The sequence below is a fragment of the Scyliorhinus torazame genome, chromosome 2 (genome assembly GCF_047496885.1).
Source record: "Scyliorhinus torazame isolate Kashiwa2021f chromosome 2, sScyTor2.1, whole genome shotgun sequence".
NCBI lineage: Eukaryota > Metazoa > Chordata > Chondrichthyes > Carcharhiniformes > Scyliorhinidae > Scyliorhinus > Scyliorhinus torazame.
The window spans coordinates 232,177,992-232,202,941 of record NC_092708.1 but is presented as its reverse complement, the minus strand read 5'-3'; the positions used below and the strand labels follow the sequence as shown (position 1 = coordinate 232,202,941).

The following is a 24,950-nucleotide window of genomic DNA, read 5'->3' as shown; positions in this document are numbered from 1 at the left end:
ATATTTTTGAAGGGCTGAATGTCTTATTTCTGCTCCAACCTCTCATCTTCTTGTAACTGTGAATGTTTTCCCCTCTCGACCCTCTTATTAAATGACCTAGGAGATCATACGGGCAATTTTAATCAGAGTGACCCACAAAGCATTACCGCACTCGGCTGACTTCTATTTCCTCCAAGTGTTATTGATAAATAGCAGATATGGTTGATAAAGTTAAAAGAAAAATATACAGGTGCTTTTAGTGCAGATAGTGGGTGAACAGAGACATTAAGATAACATTATAACAGTGCTGGGAGAGGTGAGTACACAAAAGGTGTGGCAGGAGTGCCTTTAGACATGGAGTGCTGATTGGAACAGAGTGCATCTGAGTTTAGGTGAGTGACTGAGTTCGGGTGAGTGGCGAGAGAGGGCTGTGTTTTTGTTGGTGTTCGGGTTTATCCTTGAGGTTATATATTTTTTTTAATTATTATTTAAATTAATTAACTAATTGAATATGGCTGGACAGGTGATGTGCTGTTGCTGTGTGATGATGGACCTGGTGGATCCCATTGAGACCGTCAGTGACCACATCTGCAGCAAGTGTTGGCTGCTCGAGGAACTTCGGCTCAGAATTGATGAGTTGGAGACCGAGCTGCACACACTGCGGCACATCAGGGAGGGGGAAAATTACCTGGACGCTTTGTTTCAGGAGGCAGTCACACCCGGTAGAATAAGTACTGTTAATTCGGACAGTGGTCAGGGACAGAGTGGTGTGACTGCAAGGGAGGCAGGTAGGGGGATCCTGAGTTTAGGAGTTGAGGAGCCTCAGCCCTTGACCTTGTCCAACAGGTATGAGGTACTTGCTCCCTGTGTGGATGAGGAAGAGGGCTGTAGGGAGGATGCGTTGACTGACCACTGCACCGTGGTACAGGAAGCCATTCAAGAGTGGGGAGCAAAAAGACAAGTGGTAGTTGTAGGGGATTCTATAATTAGGGGGATTGATGGCATCCTTTGTAAGCCAGATCAAGAGTCCAGCATGGTATGTTGCCTGCCCTGTGCCAGGGTGAGGGACATCTCTGATCGGCTTGAAAGGATTTTGGAGAGGGAGGGGGAGGGTCCAGTTGTTGTGGTCTACGTTGGGACTAACAACATAGGTAAGACTAAGAAAGAGGACCTGTTTGCGGATTATCAAACACTAGGGACTAAATTAAAGAACAGGTCCTCCAGGGTCATAATCTCTGGATTACTACCCAAGCCACGTGCCAATTGGCATAGGGTTGAGAAAATTAGGGAAGTTAACACGTGGCTAAAGGAGTGGTGCGGGAAAGAGGGATTCCATTTCATGGGGCATTGGCATCAGTACTGGGGCAGGAGGGACCTGTACCGTTGGGATGGTCTTCACCTGAACCAATCTGGGACCAGTGTTCTAGCGAATAGGATAAATAGGTTGGTCACAAGGACTTTAAACTAGCAAATTGGGGGGAAGGGAAGTGTAAAGCTATGGACAGTATAATGGTTAATGGAGATCAAGGCAGCAGGTTACGTGACAGGTTATTATGTCGAGATATGGGTTCAAATACAAGGAAAATTAGGAGAAAGGGTAAGAGGAAAAATAATTTGTGAAAAGGTACTGATCAAGGTGTTAGGATTCATAACAAAGACATAAAAAACAGCATAAGTGTACTTTACCTGAATGCTCGTAGTATACGAAATAAGGTAAATGAGTTGATTTAGTGGCCATTACTGAAACATGGTTAAAAGATGGTCACGACTGGGAGTTAAATATCCAAGGGTATCAGACTATATGAAAGGATAGAATGGACGGTAAGGGCGGTGGTGTAGCTTTGTTGTTTAAGGATGGCATCCGGGCAATAGTAAGGGATGATATTGGTGCTATGGAGGACAAGGTTGAATCAATTTGGGTGGAAATCAGGAATAGTAAGGTGAAAAGGTCACTGATAGGAGTAGTCTATAGGCCACCAAATAGTAACAGGATGGTAGGGCAGGCAATAAGCAAAGAAATAACGGATGCATGTAGAAATGGTACAGCGGTTATCATGGGAGATTTTAATCTGCATATCGATTGGTTTAACCAGGTTGGTAAAGGCAGCCTTGAGGAGGAGTTTATAGAATGTGCCCGGGATAATTTCCTGGAGCAGTATGTAATGGAACCTACAAGGGAACAAGCGGTCCTAGATCTGGTCCTGTGTAATGAGGCAGGATTGATTAATGATCTCATAGTTCGGGATCCTCTTGGAAGGAGCGACCACAATATGGTGGAATTTAAATCACAGTTGGAGGATGACAAGGTAAAATCAAACACTAGTGTTTTGTGCTTAAACAAAGGCGATTACAATGGGAGAAGAACTAGCTAAGGTAGACTGGGAGCAAAGACTTCATGGTGAATCAGTTGAGAAACAGTGGAGAACCTTCCGAGCGATCTTTCACAGTGTTCAGAAAAGGTTCATACCGACAAAAAGGAAAGATGGTAGAAAGGGGAAAAATCGACCTTGGATATCTAAGGAGGTGAGGGAGAGTATCAAATTGAAGGAAAAAACAAAGTGGCAAAAATTAGTGGGAGACTAGAGGACTGGGAAGTCTTTAGGGGACAACAGAAAGCTACTAAAAAAGCCATAAAGAAAAGTAAGTTAGACTATGAAAGTAAACTGGCTCAGAACATAAAAGCAGATAGTAAAAGCATCTACAAATATATAAGACAAAAAAGAGTGGCTAAGGTAAATATTGGTCCTTTGGAAGATGAGAAGGGAGATTTAATAATAGGAGTCGGGGAAATGGCTGAGGAGCTGAACAGGTTTTTTGGGTCAGTCTTCACAGTGGAGGACACATATAACATGCCAGTGACTGATGGAAATAAAGATATGATAGGTGAGGACCTTGAGATGATTGTAATCACTAAGGAGGGAGTATTGGGCAAGCTAATGGGGCTAAAGGTAGACAAGTCTCCTGGTCCTGATAGGCTGCATCCCAGAGTGTTAAAAGAGATGGCTAGGGAAATTGTAAACGCACTAGTGATAATTTATCAAAATTCACTAGACTCTGGGGTGGTCCCAGAGGATTGGAAAGTAGCAAACGTGACACCACTGTTTAAAAAAGGAGGTCGGCAGAAAGCGGGTAATTACAGGCCAGTAAGCTTAACTTCGGTTGTAGGGAAAATGCTGGAATCTATCATTAAGGAGGAAATAGCGGGGCACCTGGAGGGAAATTGTCCCATTGGGCAGACGCAGCATGGGTTCACAAAGGGTAGGTCGTGTCTGACTAATTTGGTAGAATTTTTTGAGGACGTAACCAGTGCAGTAGATAACAGGGAGCAAATGGATGTGGTATATCTGGATTTCCAGAAAGCTTTTGACAAGTTGTCACACAAAAGGTTGCTGCATACACTAAAGATGCATGGCATTGAGGGTAAAGTGGTAGCATGGGTAGAGGATTGGTTAACTAACAGAAAGCAGAGAGTGGGGATAAATGGGTGTTTCTATGGTTGGCAACCTGTAACTAGTGGGGTCCCTCAAGGATCAGTGTTGGGCCCGCAGTTGTTCACAATTTACATAGACGATTTGGAGTTGGGGACCAAGTGCAATGTGTCAAAGTTTGCAGACGACACTAAGGTGAGTGGTAAAGCAAAAAGTGCAGAGGATACCGGAAGTCTGCAGAAGGATTTGGATAGGTTAGGTGAATGGGCTAGGGTCTGGCAGATGGAATTCAATGTTGCCAAGTGTGAGGCTATCCATTTTGGGAGGAATAACAGCAGAATGGATTATTATTTAAACGGTAAGATGTTAAAACATGCTGCTGTGCAGAGGGACCTGGGTGTGCTGGTGCACGAGTCGCAAAAAGTTGGTGTGCAGGTGCAACAGGTGATTAAGAAGGCTAATCTTGTTTTGTCTTTCGCTGCTAGAGGGATGGAGTTCAAGACTAGGGAGGTTATGCTGCAATTGTATACGGTGTTGGTGAGGCCGCATCTGGAGTATTGTGTTCAGTTTTGGTCTCCTTACCTGAGAAAGGACATATTGGCACTGGAGGGAGTGCAGAGGAGATTCACTAGGTTGATCCCAGAGTTGAGGGGATTAGATTGTGACGAGAGGTTGAGTAGACTGGGACTGTACTCATTGGAGTTTAGAAGGATGCGGGGGGGATCTTATTGAAACATAAAATTATGAAGGGAATAGATAGGATAGGATAGTTGTTTCCATTGGTCGGGGAAAGCAGAACTAGGGGGCATAGCCTCAAAATAAGGGGAAGTAGATTTAGGACGGAGTGGAGGAGGAACTTTCTTCACCCAAAGGGTTGTGAATCTCTGGAATTTGTTGCCCAGTGAAGCAGTTGAGGCTCCTTCTTTAAACGTTTTTAAGAAAAAGATAGATACCTTTCTAAAGAATAAAGAGATTCGGGGATATGGTGTACGGGCCAGAGAGTGGAGCTGAGTCCACAAAGATCAGCCATGATCTCATAAAATGGCGGAGCAGGCTCTAGGGGCCAGATGGCCTACTCCTGTTCCTAGTTCTTATGTTCTTATTATGGCCAAGTTCAGCACATGGCTTACATACTGTAACAGGTGAATCCAATGGCTCTTATCTTCAGTTTTAAAATAACATCAATGGGTATGTTATTTAGTAAAATTAAGCAATTTTAACAATCCTTAAGCGTGACCTGTTTCAGTATCGACCCCTGATAGCAGAAAATAGAAATGGATTTTAACAAGATTTTGAAGTCCTGTAAAACAGACAGAACTTCTGAAACTCAGCGCTGATCAAGCCAGCCATTTTACCTGGTAATGAGTGCTGAGGTCTTTTCCGTTTGCTGTGAATGTTAACTGGCCTGATGCTAGATCAGTGAAACATCCAACTTCAATGTCGGCACTACTGCTGCTTGATCCCTTTGAGCTGCTGACAAGATCGCCTCCCCAAACCATGTAACAATTACATCGTTTGACACTGCAAAGAACAACAGATTTTAGTGCTTCATTCCATTCTATTTAAAGGTAGCTTGCAAGACAGGGATTATCAATAACTTCCTGCTGAGCGATCACTGTACGTCCTGAAAATATTTCACCTTTAAAAATTGGAATGAAATTCGGAGTGCAATTCAGTTCCAAAACAAATTGTTTGTTGCGTTCCAAACCAACAGAGCTGCAGAAATCAGCCGAGAAACAGTAAATATTGCAAATCGATTATTTCAAGTTCTTACATCTTAGTCCAGACATGATCCATTCACCAAATCCTGGATGATAACTCAATGGTCAGTACAGCGCAACATTTGGAGAACAGGCCAGATCTTCACACTAGTGTATGTCTACAAGCATTTATTATCAAAAAATTATGTTAAAACCATATTGTGGGCAGCACAGTGGTGCAGTGGTTAGCACTGCTGCCTCACGGCGACATGGACCGGGTTCGATGCCGGCCCCGGGTCACTGTCCATGTGGAGTTTGCACATTCTCCCCGTGTCTGCGTGGGTCTCACCGCCATAACCCAAAAGGTGTGCAGGGTAGGTCGATTAGCCTTGCTAAATTGCCACTTAATTGGAAAAAATTTTAAAAACATACTGTGAAACAAGTAATTATCCACTCTTTCATGGAGGGTACATTTTCAATCACTGCTTCTTGAAGGCAAGAAGAGAATTCTGATATTTCCAACTCTTTGAGATTCATATTTTCTATGAAGTGGATTCTGCCATTCAGCACATATAGCAAATGAAGCTGCAATTTGCATTTATGTAGACATTTGTGCACAGTACACATTTATTTCACAAAGAAGTGTTATGGGCCAGGGTTTAGAGAACCCCAAAATGTATCATGGAGTTCACCTGACTTTTAATAGATTGTGGTATGGGGAGCACACGGCCCACTCTACAGGTGTGGTACAGCAGAAATGGAAAAGTATTTTTTTAAGCAAAACAATGTTTATTCTATTAACTCAAGTTAACCTTTTTAAAACATACAGTGAACATCTTAGCAACCATCAATTCAAATATAACCCCCAAAGAATACAACACTAAGTAATCCTTAAGCTGTCCTTTTAACATCCATAAGACTTTAAAAAAAAAACCTTTAAACAGAAGCACATCAGGTTAAAGTCACTACTGAGAGCAGTTATTAGTTTTAAATCACCAAAGGATCGATTTACAGTCTTTAGAGTACAGAGAGAGAGACGCATACACCTTCTGGCTGTGACTGCAGCTATCCAGCTCTGAAAACGAAACTGAAACACCCCCTGCAGCAAACAGCCTAAAACGAAAGTAAAAAGCTGACAGACAGCCCAGCTCCACCCACACTCTGACATCACTGATAAACACCCATTTCTTAAAGGTACATTTCTTAAACACCCATTTCTTAAAGGTACTCTCACATGACAAAAGGTGTATTAATGGTAATGCATTACACAAAGTTCTCAAATCGTAAGGCCTACCTTTCATGAACTCTGCCTTTCTCATCGCCCAGAGTAACAGTGACTGTTCGATTTTTATTCATACCAAATGTTTTGCCGTAGTAATGGTAATCAGGAGTCACCCAACCAATCCACACCAATGATGGATCTTGGCCTGCAAATATCCTCACCGCGTAATAATACTGCATTGGAAAGAGACAGTAGGAGCATATTATAGCAAATACAATGAATAGTTACTGTAAGAACCACTTACTATGTGATATTTTTAATATGTGCCAGAAACCTACTGATATAATTTGAGTAACTGAAAACCATTATAGTTTTAACCCTTCAGAGTTGTGCACAGCAGTTTATGCTCAATGACAAATTATATTTTTGCTGGTATAAAAGTCACAATTTGTTATGCATGCAGAGAAAAATTTCCTTCCTATTCCACATTTTTGGATCTCCAGCTGCTCACATGCACTATAATACTTTAACACAACCTAGTCCGAATATTGGCTGTGGTTGGAACTCATGGATCAATGACTTGAATGAAGGAATAGTGTTAAGATCCCCGACCAGACCCCAACAGTGGCTCGGATACTGGACCAAAGACTGCGCGGAAAGGATACTTTGTTCCAGGAGTGATTGCACGAAATAGGGATTTGATATTTTAAAACAAAACGTTATTATTAATGCAGTATTAAAGTCCTTAACCTCATGCCTGAAAATAGTTTCCAATTACCCCTTAAACTTAATAAAGTAAATACAATACCTTTAATTACCATCTCTATTCCCAATTAAACAAGAAGAAAAAAAACATACAGCTTTCAATCCATCCTATATCCCAATGGCACAGGGTAATACTTGCTTTCCAGAACAGATTTGGCTCCTGTTAGAACCCCTGCCTTCAAAAAGCTTCATCAACTGGTTTGTTTCAGCTTCCCCCTTGTCCTCAGACAAGTCTGCACTGCTTTACATACTATTAATTTTTTTCAACTCCCTACTATGAGCGAAAACTGACTTTTATGTGTCTCAGTAAAGATCAGAACTTAACTCCAAATCATTCTCAAAAAATGTCTGAATGCCTTAGCTCCACTGAGCAATGACATCATCTCCCCAAGCTGAAACAAATTAATTCCCCAGGCTGAAAACACATTAAACCCCAAGGGACTCTCGGCGGAGGGGAAGGAAACAGAGGTGGTTTTGGCACTGGACGCCGAGAAAGCGTTTGACCGGGTAGAATGGGGGTACTTGATGGCAGTTCTAGAGCGGTTTGGAATTGGACCCAGATTTGTGGACTAGGTAAAGCTATTATTTAAGGAGCCGAGGGCCAGTGTCTGCACAAATAACATGAGCTCAGAATACTTTCCTCTCCACCGTGGGACTAGGCAGGGATGTCCAATGTCCCCACTGCTGTTTGCACTTGCGACTGAGCCATTGGCCATCACGTTAAAAATTTGGGGGTATGGAAAGGGATAGTGCGGAGGGGGATAGAGCATAGGGTGTCCTTATATGCCGATGACTTGTTATTATACGTGTCGGAACCGAGTGAGTCAATAGGGGGAATACTGGAGCTGCTTCGGGTGTTCAGGTCTTTCTTGGGGTACAAATTAAATCTAGACAAGAGTGAATATTTTGTGGTGTCTCGGCCAGGGGTGCGGGCAGGGGTGGGGGGCTGCCATTCCGTAGGGCAGGGACTCACTTTAGATACCTGGGGGTGCAGGTGGCTCGAGATTGGGGGGGGGGGGGGGTGGGCTCCGCAGGTACACGATTTCTAGTTTGGTGGGGAGGGTGATAGCTGATCTGGCAAGGTGGGATGGTCTCCCTCTGTCACTGGGGGGTTGGGTACAGGCAGTTAAAATGAATGTGCTGCCGCGATTCCTGTTTATTTTTCAATGCCTGCCGATATTCCTGCCAAAGGCATTTTTTAGAGAGATTGAAGGAATGACTGCCTCGTTCATATGGGAAGGGAAGGTGACCAGAATTAAAATTACAGAGAGGAAGGCAGGCAGGGGGTTTGGGTCTTCCGAACCTGATGTATTATTACTGGGCGGCGACTGTGGAGAAGGTACGGAGCTGGGTCAGAAGGGTTGACTTCCAATGGGTCAGAATGGAGGAGAGTTTGATAGGGGGTCGGGATTGAAGGTGCTAGCGATAGCGCCACACCCGATGGCCCCGGGGAGATAACTCAGGGAGTCCGGTAGTAATAGCTTCGTTGAGTATTTGGAGGCAGTTTTGACAGCACTTCGAGTTGGGGGCAGGGACAAGGGAAATGCCGATTTGGGGGAAACATAGATTTGAGCCAGGGAAGTGAGATGGCCATTTTCTGAGTTGGGAGGAGAAAGGAATCAGGACACTGAAAGATTTATTTCTTGGGGGTCGTTTTGCAGGATTAAAGGAGCTGGGAGCGAAGTATGGGCTGGAGTAGGGAGAGATATTTAGATACATGCAGGTTCGAGACTTTGCCAGAAAGGAGATACAGAGCTTCCCAGTATAGCAGGCTTCCACATTCTTGGAGGAGGTGCTGACGACAGGGGGACTGGAGAAGGGGGTAGTATCGGCGGTTTACGGGACTATTTTGGAGGAGGAAAAAGCACCGCTAGAAGGGATCAAAGCAAAGTGGGAGGAAAGGTTGGGAGAGGGTATGGAAGAGGGGTTCTGGTGTGAGGTGCTCCAGAGCGTGAACGCCTCCACCTCATGTACGAGGTTGGGGATGATACAGCTGAAGATGGCATATAGAGCATACCTTGCAAGGGCGAGGATGAGCCGGTCTTTGAAGGGGTAGAAGGTGTGTGTGAACGTTGCGGGGGAAACTCCGCAAACCACGTTTATATGTTTTGGTCCTGTCCAAAGCTGGAGTATTACTGGAAGGAGGTTTTTAGGGTAATCTGTAAAGTGGTGCACGTGAAACTGGACCCAGGCCCTCGGGAGGCCACATTCGGGGTGTCGGACCAGCCGGGGATAGGAACGGGCATGGAGGCAGATGTTGTAGCCTTCGTATCGTTGACTGCCCGAAGGTGGATCCTGTAAGGGTGGATATCAACATCTCCACCCTGTGACCTGGCGTGGCGGGGGGAACTGCTGGAATTCTTGACACTTGAAAAGGTCAAATTTGAACTGAGGTGAAGGATAGAGGGGTTCTACAATTCATGGTCGTTATTCATTATGCACTTTCGTGAATTGGATCACATCGAATATTTGGTGGGGCGGGTGCTGAGAGGAGGGGGACTGACTGTGTGTTAATGGTGACTAAGGGTGATTCCTGATTCCTTTTTGTCATTTGTTTATGATAACAGGCGGGCTAATGTCTGGGGTTGGCTGGGAGGATGAGATTGTTGTTATTGATATGGGGATTGATATTACATTCGTTACTGATTATTGTTGTGTGTAAATTTGGGAGGAAATGTGAAAAAGGAGAAGAATAAAAAAAATTTTTTTAAATCCCCAGGGACTCCCCCCAGTCAAATCACAGTGCATTAGGCCAGGCTTTCACCTCTAGCTCTTAAAAGCTTTCTGGTCTTGCAAAACAAGATTATTTTAAAAGGATGACTACTGCAGTCAAACACATCTAACCCAGGTTTTTAACCCTTAAATTGCCAAATGCTTATAAACTAATATATCTAAAATCATGCATGTGTCACAATTGACCAATGCATCTCGTTTGCAAATTACACGAAGTAGGGAGCAACAGTGAGTTGCATAGACAGGAGCAGGGAATTAAGGAACATTGACCGATTAAGTGCATGGCTAAAAACATGACAACAGAGTTCAATGTGGGGACGTGTGAAATCATCCACTGTGGATCCAAGAAGGTTATCGGGATATGGGTGCCCTGTGTGGCAGGACTATGGGTGTTGGTCAGAAATCTCATTTGTTTCTCAGGAATGAAGTGCAGGCTCCAGCTGTAACCTCAGAAGCAGCTGGTCAGTCTCAAGGGTATCATTATCAGCCTGACCATATACTGGTTGAGCGAGTGAGAGCTGGATGAGTGAGAGGCCATCAGGAGGGGGAACGCGATGCTGTTAAATTTATTGTGGGAAGGGGAGGAGCCCTGCTGTTCCACCAGCTCTACAAATTATGGAAGTGAAAAAGATGAAACATTACCATTCCAGTCTCCAGTGGTCCCCATAACGATTTTGCAAAGCAGGCAGTCAGATATTGGCATTTAAGAGCTAACATTTATTTCAGACATGGAATGCTTAAGCAGGAGTTTTTATGTATAGGACAGATATTAAGTTGACAGTCAGAAGCATGAACACTTGAGCTACCATATTGGACATTTTGGCATCTATTTTACATCATGTAGACAGATGCGGTGTCATCAAACCTCTAGGCTAAAGTTTTGTTGAAGGATCAATTAAAACCTTCGAAGGAGCACTGGCAGAATACATTCAATGGACACAGTGATATATGAATATAAACTGTGATTCAGCCTCGAGTCTGTTCCATATAGTCTGGACTATGCTTTCTTTTTGGGATTCGTCAAACTGTAAAAGTGCACTTTCTGGAAATTAAGAAGTTAACCTTTTTTGCATTTTTACAGATTACGTGCAATACTCAAGTACCCAATAAATGCTGAGCGTATGATTTCTCAAGAACCCATTATAGATAGCTTTAGACAGAAACAGCAATTTTTAAACTTGTTTTTGCACATTACCATTGTAGATTTTTTAACACTTTCTCGCTCCTCTCTAACTCCAGGAAAATCACGACTTAGCTTTCCACCCCTAAGAGCAAAACAGTTAAATTTCATCAGTAGATTTTGTGATTTAAATGTAAGTCAGAGATTGTTCAAAGAAATGCAATCCAGAAATGAGCTCTTTCATTCAGAGCAAAGGATAAAAGGATCGCATTGCAATCAAATTATGAACAAAATGTTAGACAATTCACAAGACTATAGGGATTGAACACATTAATTTTTTTAACACAATTACACTTTATCCAAATTGCAGGATATTGCGCGCCTGTCAGTTTGGTTTAAAAGAAATTCAAGCTGATTTCGCTCACACAGGCACTTGATTTTTCTACAGAATTACTTTGTTTGCAATTTTAACGGCGGCAGTAACTCAATTAGAATAAGACCTACTTTCGCTAGATGATCAATTGTTCATTAGATGAAGCTCATTCTGGGGACTGAATACTAGCACAATTAGATTAGCTGTATCAGATAAATTTATCATAAGCGATACCAAATATCTGTGATTGTCAGCTTAACTCCACTGATAGTATCATTTTGAGTTAGAAAGCAGCGCGTTTAATGCAGGATAAACTTGGAGTTGAATCTTTAGGTCTGGACGTGGTGGGGAAGGGGTAGGGCAAGCAGTGGGAGCTCATGAAATTTCAAATTGGAGGCTAGTATACCACTTTTCCAGAAGCTTGCAAGCAGCGGGTAGTCAAATGAGGCACTATAAAGGCCTATTAATTCCTATTGTCAGGGCCTGACTGAAATTTTCTAGTTGGTCCCCAAGTACCCTGAGGTGTTGGAGAACAACCCAGGTGCTTGAAAGTATGTTCTCAGTGCCAGACCAGGCCCAGTACTCTAGACAGGCTCTGAGGCCTTTAACCACATGCCTGGCTTTAGCTGCAGCAGGTCGTCCTGTGGTAGGGGTTTCCTCTATGATAGTCTGACTGCTCAGTCTATTCTTTATTTCACTCTTTTAAGAAATTGGAGGGCACCTCAAAATAGAGGTGTCCTTTCTCTTACATACCTGAAAAGGCAACTCTTGACCCTTCAGCTTCGAATGCCCACCCAATGCCCTTAATCAGATGGTGAGCCCACCAATTAGCCAATTTATGGAAAATCACAGCCAAATGCTGTGCTACCCAGGCTGCGGGCTTTTCTACCCTCATTCAACTCTGGCATCGTGGTCCTGAAGCCCACTTCACCTCGATGGTTGGGGAGCTGCAGAGGGTGATGGAGAGCAACAAAGGCCTAGGGCACAAAATTTAAGCTGGCAATCCTGTGCAGTACTGAGTGAAACCTGTACTTTAGAGGGTCTGGGGCGAGATTCATCTTTTGTGTGGACCGACATGGGCAGCAGCTACTTTCCAGCCAGCGGCCCTCCCCCTGGACTTTTGTCACCTTCAAAAGATCCCCACAGGTGGCCTGGCCTGAGAATGGGGCCCACCGATCTGCAGGTGGACCTGTGCCGTGGGGGCACTTCTTCCTTCCGTGCCGGCCCCTGTAGGGCTCCGCCATGGCCGGCGGGGAGATTGCAGCCCCCTGCGCATGTGCCAGAATACGCCGGCCGTTCCACGCATGCGCGAGATCACGCCGGCCCTTTGGAGCATGTGCGGACTCGCGCAGTTCCTTTGGCGCCGGCTGGCGCGGGGAGAACCCCTCCGGCGTCCACCTAGCCCCCGGAAGTGTGGAGAATTCTGCTACTTCCGGTCGGCCTGATGCCGGAGTGGTTTGCGTCGCTTTTGACGCCGGTGTCGGGCCATCGCGCTGATTGCAGAGAATACCGCTGAAGATCTAAACTGGTTTTGTGTATTTTAAAATGGAAACAAGAAAAACGGGTTCCAAACTCTCTTTTTCTCCTGCATGGTCACCATTTTCCCTTCAACCAAATACCCCCAAAAAACCTGTGACCTGGTTGTTCATTAATCTGCTAATAGGTAATCTTGCTGTATGCAAAATTGGCTGATGCATTTGCTTACATTAGCTCAATATTACTTTGTGACACTAGGGCCGGGCCATAATCCCCGGGAGAGGCGCGAATCCCGCCCCGCCGCCGGTTTCCCTATTCTCCACCACCGTTTTTCAGGCAACAAGTTTTGCCCAGTCCCGCCGGCGTGAATTACTCACCTCACAGACGGCAGGACCTGGCAGGTAAGTGTATGGTGGCCTGGCCCGCGATCGGGGCCTACCGATCGGCATATTGCCCAGGGGCCGGCGCGGAGAAGGGAACCCCGCGTATGCGCGGAAATACGCCGGCCGCACATGCGCGGACTCGCGCGGGCCATTCCCCGCCAGCTGGAACAGCAGGGACGACTCTGGCTGCAACCTAGCCCCCTAGAAAGGTGAGAATTCCTCACTTTCGGGGGCCGTTGACGCTGGAGTCGTTGGCGCCGGTTTTCCCACCGGTGTGGGGACATAACCCCATTTTTAGAGAATCCCACCCCGTGTCATTTACAAGCTCCTTATTAAAAATCTGGCGTTGGGACTTCTGGTGGCGGCATGTAGTGGAGTTCGCACATTGGGTGGCTGCTGCTAGAGTTCTCATTTTTTTGGTCCTTTTCACCCAGATTTGGGGGAAAATGTTATATGATTGATTGTTAGAAACGTTGTGGCAACCAAAGGATGTCGGAATACCAGAAAAAGAGTCCGGGAAGAAAGGATGCGAGCGATAGTCTGCCGGCGAGGACTTCAGTGGGAGGAAAGATGGTGGCTCACCGGGTGGGGCCGTGCCCATTACAGTGAATAAGCTAGCTGAAGTGATGGCGGGGGAGTTTGAGTGGCTGTTTCCAAGCACTTCAACAGATATTGAAAGGAGATGGTGGCCTCACTCAAGGAGTGGGTGGATGAGACGCTACAGAGGTGCAGGAGAAAGTAGAGGTGTTGAAGGGGATGGCGGAGTCATTGTCCCAGTACAGCGATCAGTTCACTTCAATGGTTGAGGAGCTGCGGAGGGTGGTGGAGAGCAACAAAGGCCTAAGAGCAAAAGTGGAGGACCTGGAGAACAGGTCTCAAGGGCAGAATCTGAGGATAATGGGACTGCCTGGGGGCAGGAGGGCCAGAGGCCGGCAGAGTATTTTGTGGAGATATTCGACATGTTGTTGGGGGAGGAGAAGGACCCTCCCTCTATGAGCTGGACAGGGCTCACCGGTCGTTTCGACCAAAAGCAAAGGCAAATGAACTACCTAGAGCTGTGATATTTTGCTTTCACAGCTATCAGATGAAGGAAAAGGTATTGAGATGGGTGAAACTGGAGAGATGGGAAGGCAGTGGTATTCGTTATATACCAGGATCTCAGTGGAGCTGGCAAGCAGGGCCGGCAGCCTTTGGTCGGGCGAAGGCGGCGTTGTATAACATCAATGTGAGGTTTGGCGTGGTCTACCCGGCGAAGCTGAGGGTCACACATAACTCCATAGACTATTTCTTTGAGACGGCAGAGGAGGCGGAGGCATTTGTGAAACCTGAAGGTCTGGGACTGAATTGAATTTGGACGAGTTTGTTTTTATCTTTTTTCCTTCTTTCAGGTAAAGGAGGCTTTGGCTTTTTGCTTGGGAGGGGATGGTTTTCGGACTTTGGGGTAATTTGTGAGGATTTGTGTCTTCTTGGTTTGAGGGATTATTCTGTTCGGAGTTTGGAAGCTCTGGGTGTGGGAGCTTTTGTGATGGTTTTCTTTTTGATATTGGGCACATAGGGGATGGAGTTCTGGCATGGGCCATCGCGCTAGCATACGTAAGGCCATGGTCATTGAAACCTGTATGGCCAGGCTTCGCTGGGCCTGGGAGGTGTGACTGGTGGGGAGATGGGGACAATACTGGGAGAAGTGTTTTCGAGAGAAAGTTGCTGTCGGCGTCTGGGAAGGAGAAGGGGCTGACAGTGACTTGGGGTAGGGTTGTGTCCCACCGGTCAGGCGGGTCAGAAGTAGCGGTTATGACTGATAGGAGGGGCAGGGGGTGAGGTCCGTTAGGTAACGTGAAATGGCTGGGTAACCGGTGAAGCGAGCGAGAGTTTTCTCGCATTTGTAGAGCTTGAAAGCCGACATAGTGCTGCTGCAAGAGACAAGATTCAGGGTGAAGGCCCAGGTACGGCTTCGGAAGGATTAGGTCAGGTGTTCCCTCGGGCTTTGACAGTACAGCCCAGGGGGGTAAGGGTAAGAGAGTAAGGTTTCAGATGGAGAGTGGTGGCTGACCAGGGGGAGCAGGTACATTACAGTAATGGGTGTTTTGGAGGGGGGCTGGTGCTCCGGTTAGCATGTATGCCCCAAATTGGGATGACGATGTAGGATTTGTGAAGAAGATGTTGACTGCCATACTGAATTTGGATACGCACCAGTTAACACCTGGGAGGAGAGGGGGGCAGGCGGTGGCAGACCCGTGGAGGTTTTTGCATTCATTCTTTTCGGCTGTAAACAGTCTGTATGGTGCATAGTGGTTAGCACAGTTGTTTCACAGCACCAGGGACCCGGGTTCGATTCCCGGCTTGGGTCACTGTCTGTGCAGAATCTGCACATTCTCCCAGTGTCTGCGCGAGTTTCCTCTGGGCAATCAGCCATCCTCCAACAAGTCCTGAAGGATGTGCTTGTCAGGTGATTTGGACATTCTAAATTCTCCCTCAATGTACCCGAACAGGCGGCAGAATGTGGCGACGAGGGAATTTTCACAGTAACTTCATTGTAGTGTTAATGTTTGCCTACTTGTGACACTAATAAAGATTATTATTCAAGAATTTACTTTTTTTATTATGGGAAGGAGCTGTTGGCTGGGGTGAGAAAAGCAGAATATTCAGTGAATGTTATTTCGGACCATGCTCCACCTTGGGTGGATGTTGTCCTGGAGAAGGGGCAAGCACAGAGACCTGCATGGTGGTTGGATGTGGAGCTGTTGGCGGACCCAACTATTTGTGCGATGATGGGAAAGGCGATTGACGATTATATGGGGTGTAATAGGAAGGGGGAGGTTTCCCAATCAGTGGTGTGTGAAGCGTTGAAGGTGGTAGTAAGGAGCGAGGTCATATTGTTTAAGGCTCAGGTGGTCAGGAAGGCAAGAGAGGAGCAGCAGCGGCAGGAAGAGGAAATTCTGGAGGTGGATGGAAGGTATGCGGAGGATCCTACTCCAGATCTTCTGGTAAGGAGAAGGCGAGTGGGGAGGGGGGGGAGAGGCTGCCATTTTGGAAGGCAACTACCCACTTTAAGTACTTGGGAATGAAGGTGGCTTGGGATTGGGCCTGGCTCAGTGAGTTGAATTTTGTGTTGTTTTTTCTTGTGTGGTTAAAATGCTGAAATATCAAAAACTTGAATAACATTTTTTTTTTATAAAACGGGTTAGTTGCTGTATCACGAACATTAATATTGCAGTTTACTTGTTCAGGTAGCAAGACAGTACAATGAGAGACAGGGATCTAGGTCTTTCATAGAACACTCAACACAATTTTAGACTCACCTTAATTTAGCCTTTCCTGCATCTGCATTTTGAGGTCCATCATCAGAGGCCATATGGGGAATTCCTTCATGTTTATAAGCTGGTTGGAACTCGATAGGGATACTCAAACGGTAGTACGTCATTTCAGTAATGCAGTTTTGAGTGCCAAAGGTTTTATGGGTGACTTTTAAACAGGGCGGGCTGTCTACCGTCCCATCGATCCTCGTTATCTGTAGATTGGATTCTAATTTCAGTTATTTCTGTAAAATTTCCCATCCAAAAAGTGTAAACATATACATGTTTGTACAAAAACTGAAGTTGGTCACATTGAGCTGTGGCAACCCAATGTAAATATCTAATTGAAATATCCCACCTCACCACGACAGGACACTCTCAGGTCATAAAACCTGCTATTGTACAAATGGCAATGGACATGTATACAACAGGTTGGCGTCACGTTTCCGTGTTAAAATTGTACACCAGCCCACTTGACCCACTCCTGCACATAATGGAAGAGTTGATATCGAGGGCCTCGCATCAGATCAACAAAGTTATAAACAAAGGTTTGTAAGTTTCTTTGTCTAAATTAATCATTCCTCATGCCTGGTGGTGGTGCATTTCTGTTCACTCAGGGAGTCCCGGTTGGCTTGGAAACATGCACTTTTTACATGCATGTTGTAGTCTGAATCTATAGATAGTGATGATAGAGGCTCCACCATTCTTCCCATCACATGGTTGACCAGGAACATCTCCCACTCTTACTACCTGACATTGCCATGTATTTGAAGAATTTGCAAGCTGTTTGGCCACGTTATGAACAGATTTTCTTTTGCCATCGAGTCCTGGGGTGGAACTCAAACTCAGAGCTTCTGGCTCAGAGGCAGGGACACTGCCCACTTCATCATAAGACTACAGGAACCTGCATAATAATTTCAATGAACCCCTCTATTACAATATACTAATGCAGTGAGATTTGCGCACGAGCAGTGGGAGAGAACACATCCTGAGTGAGACACAGCCAGAATGAGTTTGGCTATCAAGAATTTGGAGCATAGTGGGAATTGGCCTGGTAAGTCTTTCTCTTTAATATTTCTAAGTTCAAAGAACAAAGAAATGTACAGCACAGGAACAGGCCCTTCGGCCCTCCAAGCCAGTGCCGACCATGCTGCCCGACTAAACTACAATCTTCTACACTTCCTGGGTCCATATCCCTCTATTCCCATCCTATTCATGTATTTGTCAAGATGCCCCTTAAATGTCACTATCATCCCTGCTTCCACCACCTCCTCCGGTAGCGAGTTCCAGGCACCCACTGTGCTCTCTGTGTAAAAAACGAGCCGAGTTTATTCAACCGCTCCTCATAGCTAATGCCCTCCATACCAGGCGACATTCTGGTAAAGCTCTTCTGCACCCTCTCTAAAGCCTCCACATCCTTCTGGTAGTGTGGCGACCAGAATTGAACACTATACTCCAAATGTGGCCTAACTAAGGTTCTATACAGCTGCAACATGACTTGCCAATTCTTATACTCAATGCCCCGGCCAATGAGGGCAAGCATGCCGTATGCCTTCTTGGCTACCTTCTCCACCTGCGTTGCCCCTTTCAGTGACCTGTGGACCTGTACACCTAGATATCTCTGACTTTCAATACTCTTGAGGGTTCTACAATTCACTGTATATTCCCGACCTGCATTAGACCTTCCAAAATGCATTACCTCACATTTGTCCGGATTAAACTCCATCTGCCATCTCTGCGCCCAAGTCTCCAAACAATCTAAATCCTGCTGTATCCTCTGACAGTCCTCATCGCTATCCGCAATTCCACTAACCTTTGTGTCGTCTGCAAACGTACTAATCAGACCAGTTACATTTTCCTCCAAATCATTTATATATATTACAAACAGCAAAGGTCCCAGCACTGATACCTGCTGATCCACTAGTCACAGCCCTCCAATTAGAAAAGCATCCTTCCATTGCTACTCTCTACCTTCTATGACCTAGCCAGTTCTGTATCCACCTTGCCAGCTCACCCCTGATCCCGTGTGACTTCACCTTTTGTACTAGTCTACCTAGAGGGACCTTGTCAAAGGCCTTACTGAAGTCCATATAGACAACATCCACTGCCCTACCTGCATCAATCATCTTTGTGACCTCCTCGAAAAACTCTATCAAGTTAGTGAGACACGACCTCCCCTTCACAAAACCATGCTGCCTCTCACTAATACGTCCATTTGCTTCCAAATGGGAGTAGATCCTGTCTCGAAGAATTCTCTCCAGTAATTTCCCTACCACTGAAGTAAGGCTCACCGGCCTGTAGTTCCCTGGATTATCCTTGCTACCCTTCTTAAACAGAGGAACAACATTGGCTATTCTCCAGTCCTCCGGGACATCACCTGAAGACAGTGAGGATCCAAAGATTTCTGTCAAGGCCTCAGCAATTTCCTCTCCAGCCTCCTTCAGTATTCTGGGGTAGATCCCATCAGGCCCTGGGGATTTATCTACCTTAATATTTTTTAAGACGCCCAACACTTATTCTTTTTGGATCACAATGTGACCCAGGCTATCTACACACCCTTCTCCAGACTCAACATCTACCAATTCCTTCTCTTTGGTGAATACTGATGCAAAGTATTCATTTAATACCTCACCCATTTCCTCTGACTCCACACATAGATTCCCTTGCCTATCATTCAGTGGGCCAACCCTTTCCCTGGCTACCCTCTTGCTTTTTATGTACGTGTAAAAAGCCTTGGGATTTTCCTTAACCCAATTTGCCAATGACATTTCGTGACCCCTTCTAGCCCTCCTGACTCCTTGCTTAAGTTCCTTCCTACTTTCCTTATATTCCACACAGGCTTTGTCTGTCCCCAGCCTTTTAGCCCTGACAAATGCCTCCTTTTTCTTTTTGATGAGGCCTACAATATCTCTCGTTATCCAAGGTTCCCGAAAATTGCCGTATTTATCCTTCTTCCTCACAGGAACATGCCGGTCCTGAATTCCTTTCAACTGACACTTGAAAGCCTCCCTCATGTCAGATGTTGATTTGCCCTCAAACATCTGCCCCCAATCTAAGTTCTTCAGTTCCCGTCTAATATTGTTATTATTAGCCTTCCCCCAACTTAGCACATTCACCCTAGGACCACTCTTATCCTTGTCCACCAGCACTTTAAAACTTACTGAATTGTGGTCACTGTTCCCGAAATGCTCCCCTACTGAAACTTCTACCACCTGGATGGGCTCATTCCCCAATACCAGGTCCAGTACCGCCCCTTCCCTAGTTGGACTGTCTACATATTGTTTTAAGAAGCCCTCCTGGATGCTCCTTACAAACTCTGCCCCGTCTAAGCTCCTGGCACTAAGTGAGTCCCAGTCAATATTGGGGAAGTTGAAGTCTCCCATCACCACAACCCTGTTGTTTTTACTCTTTTCCAAAATCTGTCTACCTATCTGCTCCTCTATCTCCCGCTGGCTGTTGGGAGGCCTGTAGTAAACCCCCAATGTTGTGACTGCACCCTTCTTATTCCTGATCTCTACCCATATAGCCTCACTGCCCTCTGAGGTGTCCTCCCGTAGTACAGCTGTGATATCCTCCCTAACCAGTAGCGCAACTCCGCCACCCCTTGTACATCCCCCCCTATCCCGCCTGAAACATCTAAACCCTGGAACATTTAGCTGCCAATCCTGCCCTTCCCTCAACCAGGTCTCTGTAATGGCAACATCATCATAGTTCCAAGTACTAATCCAAGCTCTAAGTTCATCTGCCTTACCCGTAATACTTCTTGCATTAAAACATATGCACTTCAGGCCACCAGACCCGCTGTGTTCAGCAACTTTTCCCTGTCTGCTCTGCCTCAGAGCCACACTGTCCCTATTCCCTCGTTCTCCCTCAATGCTCTCACCTTCTGACCTATTGCTCCCGTGCCCACCCCCCTTCCATACTAGTTTAAACCCTCCCATGTGACACTAGCAAACCTCTCGGCCAGGATATTTATGCCTCTCCAGTTTAGATGCAACCCATCCTTCTTATATAGGTCACACCTGACCCGGAAGAGCTCCCAGTGGTCTAGGTAACGGAAACCCTCCCTCCTACACCAGCTGTTTAGCCACGTGTTTAGCTGCTCTGTCTTCCTATTTCCAGCCTCACTGGCACGTGGCACAGGGAGTAATCCCAAGATTACAACCCTAGAGGTCCTGTCTTTTAACTTTCTGCCTAGCTCCCTGAACTCCTGCTGCAGGACCTCATGCCCCTTCCTGCCTATGTCGTTAGTACCAATATGTACAACAACCTCTGCCTGTTTGCCCTCCCCCTTCAGTATGCCCTCTACCCATTCAGAGACATCCTGGACCCTGGCACCAGGGAGGCAACATACCATCCTGGAGTCTCTTTCATGTCCACAGAAGCGCCTATCTGTGCCCCTGACTATAGAGTCCCCTATTACTATTGCTCTTCTGCGCTTTGACCCTCCCTTCTGAACATCACAGCCAGCCGTGGTGCCACTGCTCTGGCTGCTGCTGTTTTCCCCTGATAGGCTATCCCCCCCAACAGTATCCAAAGGGGTATACATGTTCGAGAGGGGGACAACCACAGGGGATTCCTGCACTGACTGCCTGCCCTTTCTGGTGGTCACCCATTTCTCTGCCTGCACCTTGGGTGTGACCACATTTATATAACTACTATCTATAACGCTTTTCGCCACCTGCATGCTCCTAAGTGCATCCAATTGCTGCTCCAACCGAACCATGCGGCCTGTGAGGAGCTCCAGTTGGGTGCACTTTCTGCAGATGAAGCCATCCGGGACGCTGGAAGCCTCCCGGACCTGCCACATCTCACAGTCAGAGCACTGCACCCTTCTAACTGACATTGCGTCAATTAATTAGTAAATTAAAGTTAAAAGTTAAAATTTTTAAAAATGTAAAAAAATGTACTGTTAACTATCTGTTTCCTAGCACTAGATTTCTACTATAAATGTGAAAGCTAAATCTAGTACTCTCCGATCTCTGGCTTAGATACCCCTCTAAATTATAATTAAGTAATTATGTATAATTAGTTACCAATGCTTAATTTTTTAAATTTAGTGTAGATTCCCACCCAGCCACTCAGGTCACAGCTGTTCTGTAATGTCACTTCAGTCCCCCCCCCCCCCCCCCCCCCCCCCACACACACACACATTTTGAAAAGGTAATAAAAGTAAAAATGAGTAGTCTAGTTAAGAGGTTGATAAGGTCGCTGACAAAGTGAGAGTCAACTGTCAAACATCTGAAGCTTGATTAGGCATACAGGGCCACATCAAAGGTATTGAAGTGCTGTCATTTCCTCTTTCTTTGCAGAAATCAGTTAACTGCCTTTGATGTGGTCCAACAGCTGTCAATCATAGCTAGATATTTATAAACATTGTGGTTAGTTTCACAGCAGTGTATTTGAGATCCACTAAAGCGTAAAGGAAAATGAAATTAAACAATTCAGACAGCTGGCTGTGTGTAAGCAGTCAAACACAGCCTAGTAAAACCAATTTCACATTGGTGTGAATGAAAGCCTTGCAGATCAAAGGTCTGAGGGGGTTGAAACCCAGCTGATGTAGTTTTCCCTTTCTAGGAATTTACAAGTGCTGCTTTCTCTGTCTGAGCCAGTAGGTATAGGGCACAGGTGATTTGTTTTCCCACTTGCTCTGTATGGACTGTTCTCTAGCTTCTAGGCAGGGGTTTCTGTCATGGTGGACTTCCAGGTAGATGTTTCTGTTAAGGGGGGGGGGGGGGGTCTGGTGGGCTTCTCTCTTAGGAGGGGGTTTCAGGTGGTGGCCTGGTGGAGGGGGGTCGAGTCACCCTCATAAGATGGGAGTGACCCAGCAAATCCTGTGGCTGGGGGTGGAATTGCATTGCGGGGGAAGGAAGGGTGCAAAGCCTTATCGGGCCACCTCCTCAAAATGGAGGTTGATAGCGGGATTCGCAAGGGAATCCTTCACAATCCCCGCTATGCATATATTTGTATGGCTGGGGATAATGAATCGCCTCTCGATGTCTGCTCCCAGCATGTGCAAAAATCAGATGCGACTCATCTCCAACCAAAGAACATAGTCTCCCAAATGAACCATTCAGCCCATTATTTAATTGGAGGTGGTTCAGAGAAGGTTCACTCGGATAATCCCCGGTATGGAAGAATTGTCTTATGAGCAAAGGCTAAAATTTACTCGTTGGAATTTAGAAGAATGAGGGGCAATCTCATTAAAACATATAGGATTCCTTTTTTTTTAAATTTAGAGTAACCAATTCATTTTTTCCAATTAAGGGGCAATTTAGCGTGGCCAATCCACTTACCCTGCACATCTTTGTGTTTTGGTGTGAAACCCACACAAACACGGGGAGAATGTGCAAACTCCACACGACAGTGACCCAGAGCGCCGGGATCGAACCTGGGACCTCAGCACCATGAGGCAGCAATGCTAACCACTGTGCCACCGTGCTGCCTTCATATAGGATTCTTAAGGGGTTAGCAGGGTAAATGCTGAGAGGATGTTTCCCCTCCCGTGAAAGTCCAGGACCAGAGGGCATTGTGTCAGAATAAAAGGGCGCCCATTAAAGACTGTGATGGGGAGAGATTTCTTCTCTCAGAGGGTTGAGAGTCTGTGGAACTCTTTGCCACAGAGAGCTGTGGGGGCAGAGTCGTTGTGTATATTTAAGGCTGAGACAGATAGATTCTTGATCAGTAAGGGAATCGAAGGTTACACAGGAAAAGAAAGTGGACGTGAGGAATGTTGGATAAGCCATGATCCTATTGAATGGTGGAGCAGGCTCAAGGGACAAAACGACTATTCCTGTTCCTATTTCTTACCGTCTTACGGTCTAAAGCTGCAGACTAATTTTTTAAAATCCAGAATATTCCATCATAGTGTTATCTGAATTCCGAATCTCCATGCACATGAAAAACCATCAGCATTGCAAGTAATTTTCATCTAGTCTCTTGATCAAAACAAACAATATTTAATATTGGAGGAGACTATAACCGATAACATCCAATGGAATTGTAGTCAAATAGCTCAAAAATGTTACAATATGTTTCCTATAAGATTTTTAATGGCTAACATTACTGAAATTAAAAATATGTTGTAACCATGAACTCGAACAGATTTCAAATACACTTCTGATATTGTCACAGGGATGGCCTGTGATCATTGCCATGGCTCTATGGTGAGTGAGTGAGTCAAATCAGTTAATGTCAGATGGGATCCTGGATGTTTTATTTTAATCATGCGGTAGGATTGTCCAATTCCACAGGGATTTCCTGAGGTTGGGATAGGTTTTGGGTTTTATTCCGTCATCTCATCCTCCTCTGCATGTTATCTTCGGCGGATGTGTGGAGATTATTAGAAATTTGTATCTTACCTCAATGTGATTGTGGTCTTTTGGCACAGGAACAAACTGAGGTAGTCGTTTACTGAACCACATAGCTACATCACGGTTCATGTTTACCGAAAAAGGTTCAAAACCCTCTTGTAAACCACACATGGTGTAATACTTGAAAGTAGTTGCATCCTTTCCAAAATTCATACGACCTATCTGAGACAAGCCCAGACAACAAATTGGGATAAAACCTAGAGGAAGGTGAGAGAAAAATCAAATTTTATCCTATAATGCTTTGTTGAGATATTTATTAAATCAAGTATGAATAATGTAAATATCAGAGTTTAAGTTGTCATGGTAGAATTGTACAATGGCATATAGATACATGCATAGAATTTAGCATCCAGAAGGAGGCCCTTCGGCCCATCGAGTCTGCACCGGCCCCTGGAAAGAGCACTCCACTTAAGCGCACGCCTCCACCCTATCCCCGCAACCCAACAATCCCACCCAACCTTTTTGGACACTAAGGAAAATTTAGCATTGCCAATCCACCTATCCTGCACATCTACATCTTTGGACTATGAGAGGAAACCGGAGCACCCGGAGGAAACCCACGCAGACACAAGGAGAATGTGGAGACTCCGCACAGACAGTGACCCAAGCCGGGAAGCGAAGCTGGGACCCTGGAGCTGTGAAGCAACAGTGCTAACCACTGTGCTACCATGCCGCCATTATTAAGCAATGTTCATGCTAAGTAGCTGATTCATAAAATAAATCTGTGCTGATCATTTTTAAGCATGATAATCGATTACCGTGAAAGATTCCAGCTTCAAATTATAATAAAAATAATAAATGTCCAAAGCATCTCCCGCACATAATCTGTGGTGAGAACATAAGAGTTACATGGTGGTGGCGTGTCATAACTCATTCAGGGAATCTATACGTTAGTGTGGCAACATGCACCTTTACTTGTGTGCTGTTTGGAGCTATGGATAGTGATGTAGAGGTTCTAACTTTCTTTCCATCACATGGCTCACCAGTAATCTCTGCCACTCTCATAGCCTGCCATTGGCATGTGTTGGAAGGATTTTCAGGTTGATCCTCAATCTACTTGGTCATGTTACGAGTGCACCATAACATTTAACTCCCTTTCTATCAA

The 24,950-nt window shown here is 45.5% G+C and overlaps 1 protein-coding gene across 1 annotated transcript in view; it reads right to left on the bottom strand.

The window, feature by feature from the left end:
- Window positions 1-24,950, bottom strand: part of ryr3 (ryanodine receptor 3) — a 593,334-nt gene that overhangs the window by 318,827 nt on the left and 249,557 nt on the right. The window contains 5 exon segments of the mRNA XM_072484927.1: window positions 4,763-4,928; window positions 6,402-6,562; window positions 11,023-11,092; window positions 16,479-16,687; window positions 23,834-24,042. Coding sequence (XP_072341028.1) covers window positions 4,763-4,928; window positions 6,402-6,562; window positions 11,023-11,092; window positions 16,479-16,687; window positions 23,834-24,042 — 815 coding nt within the window.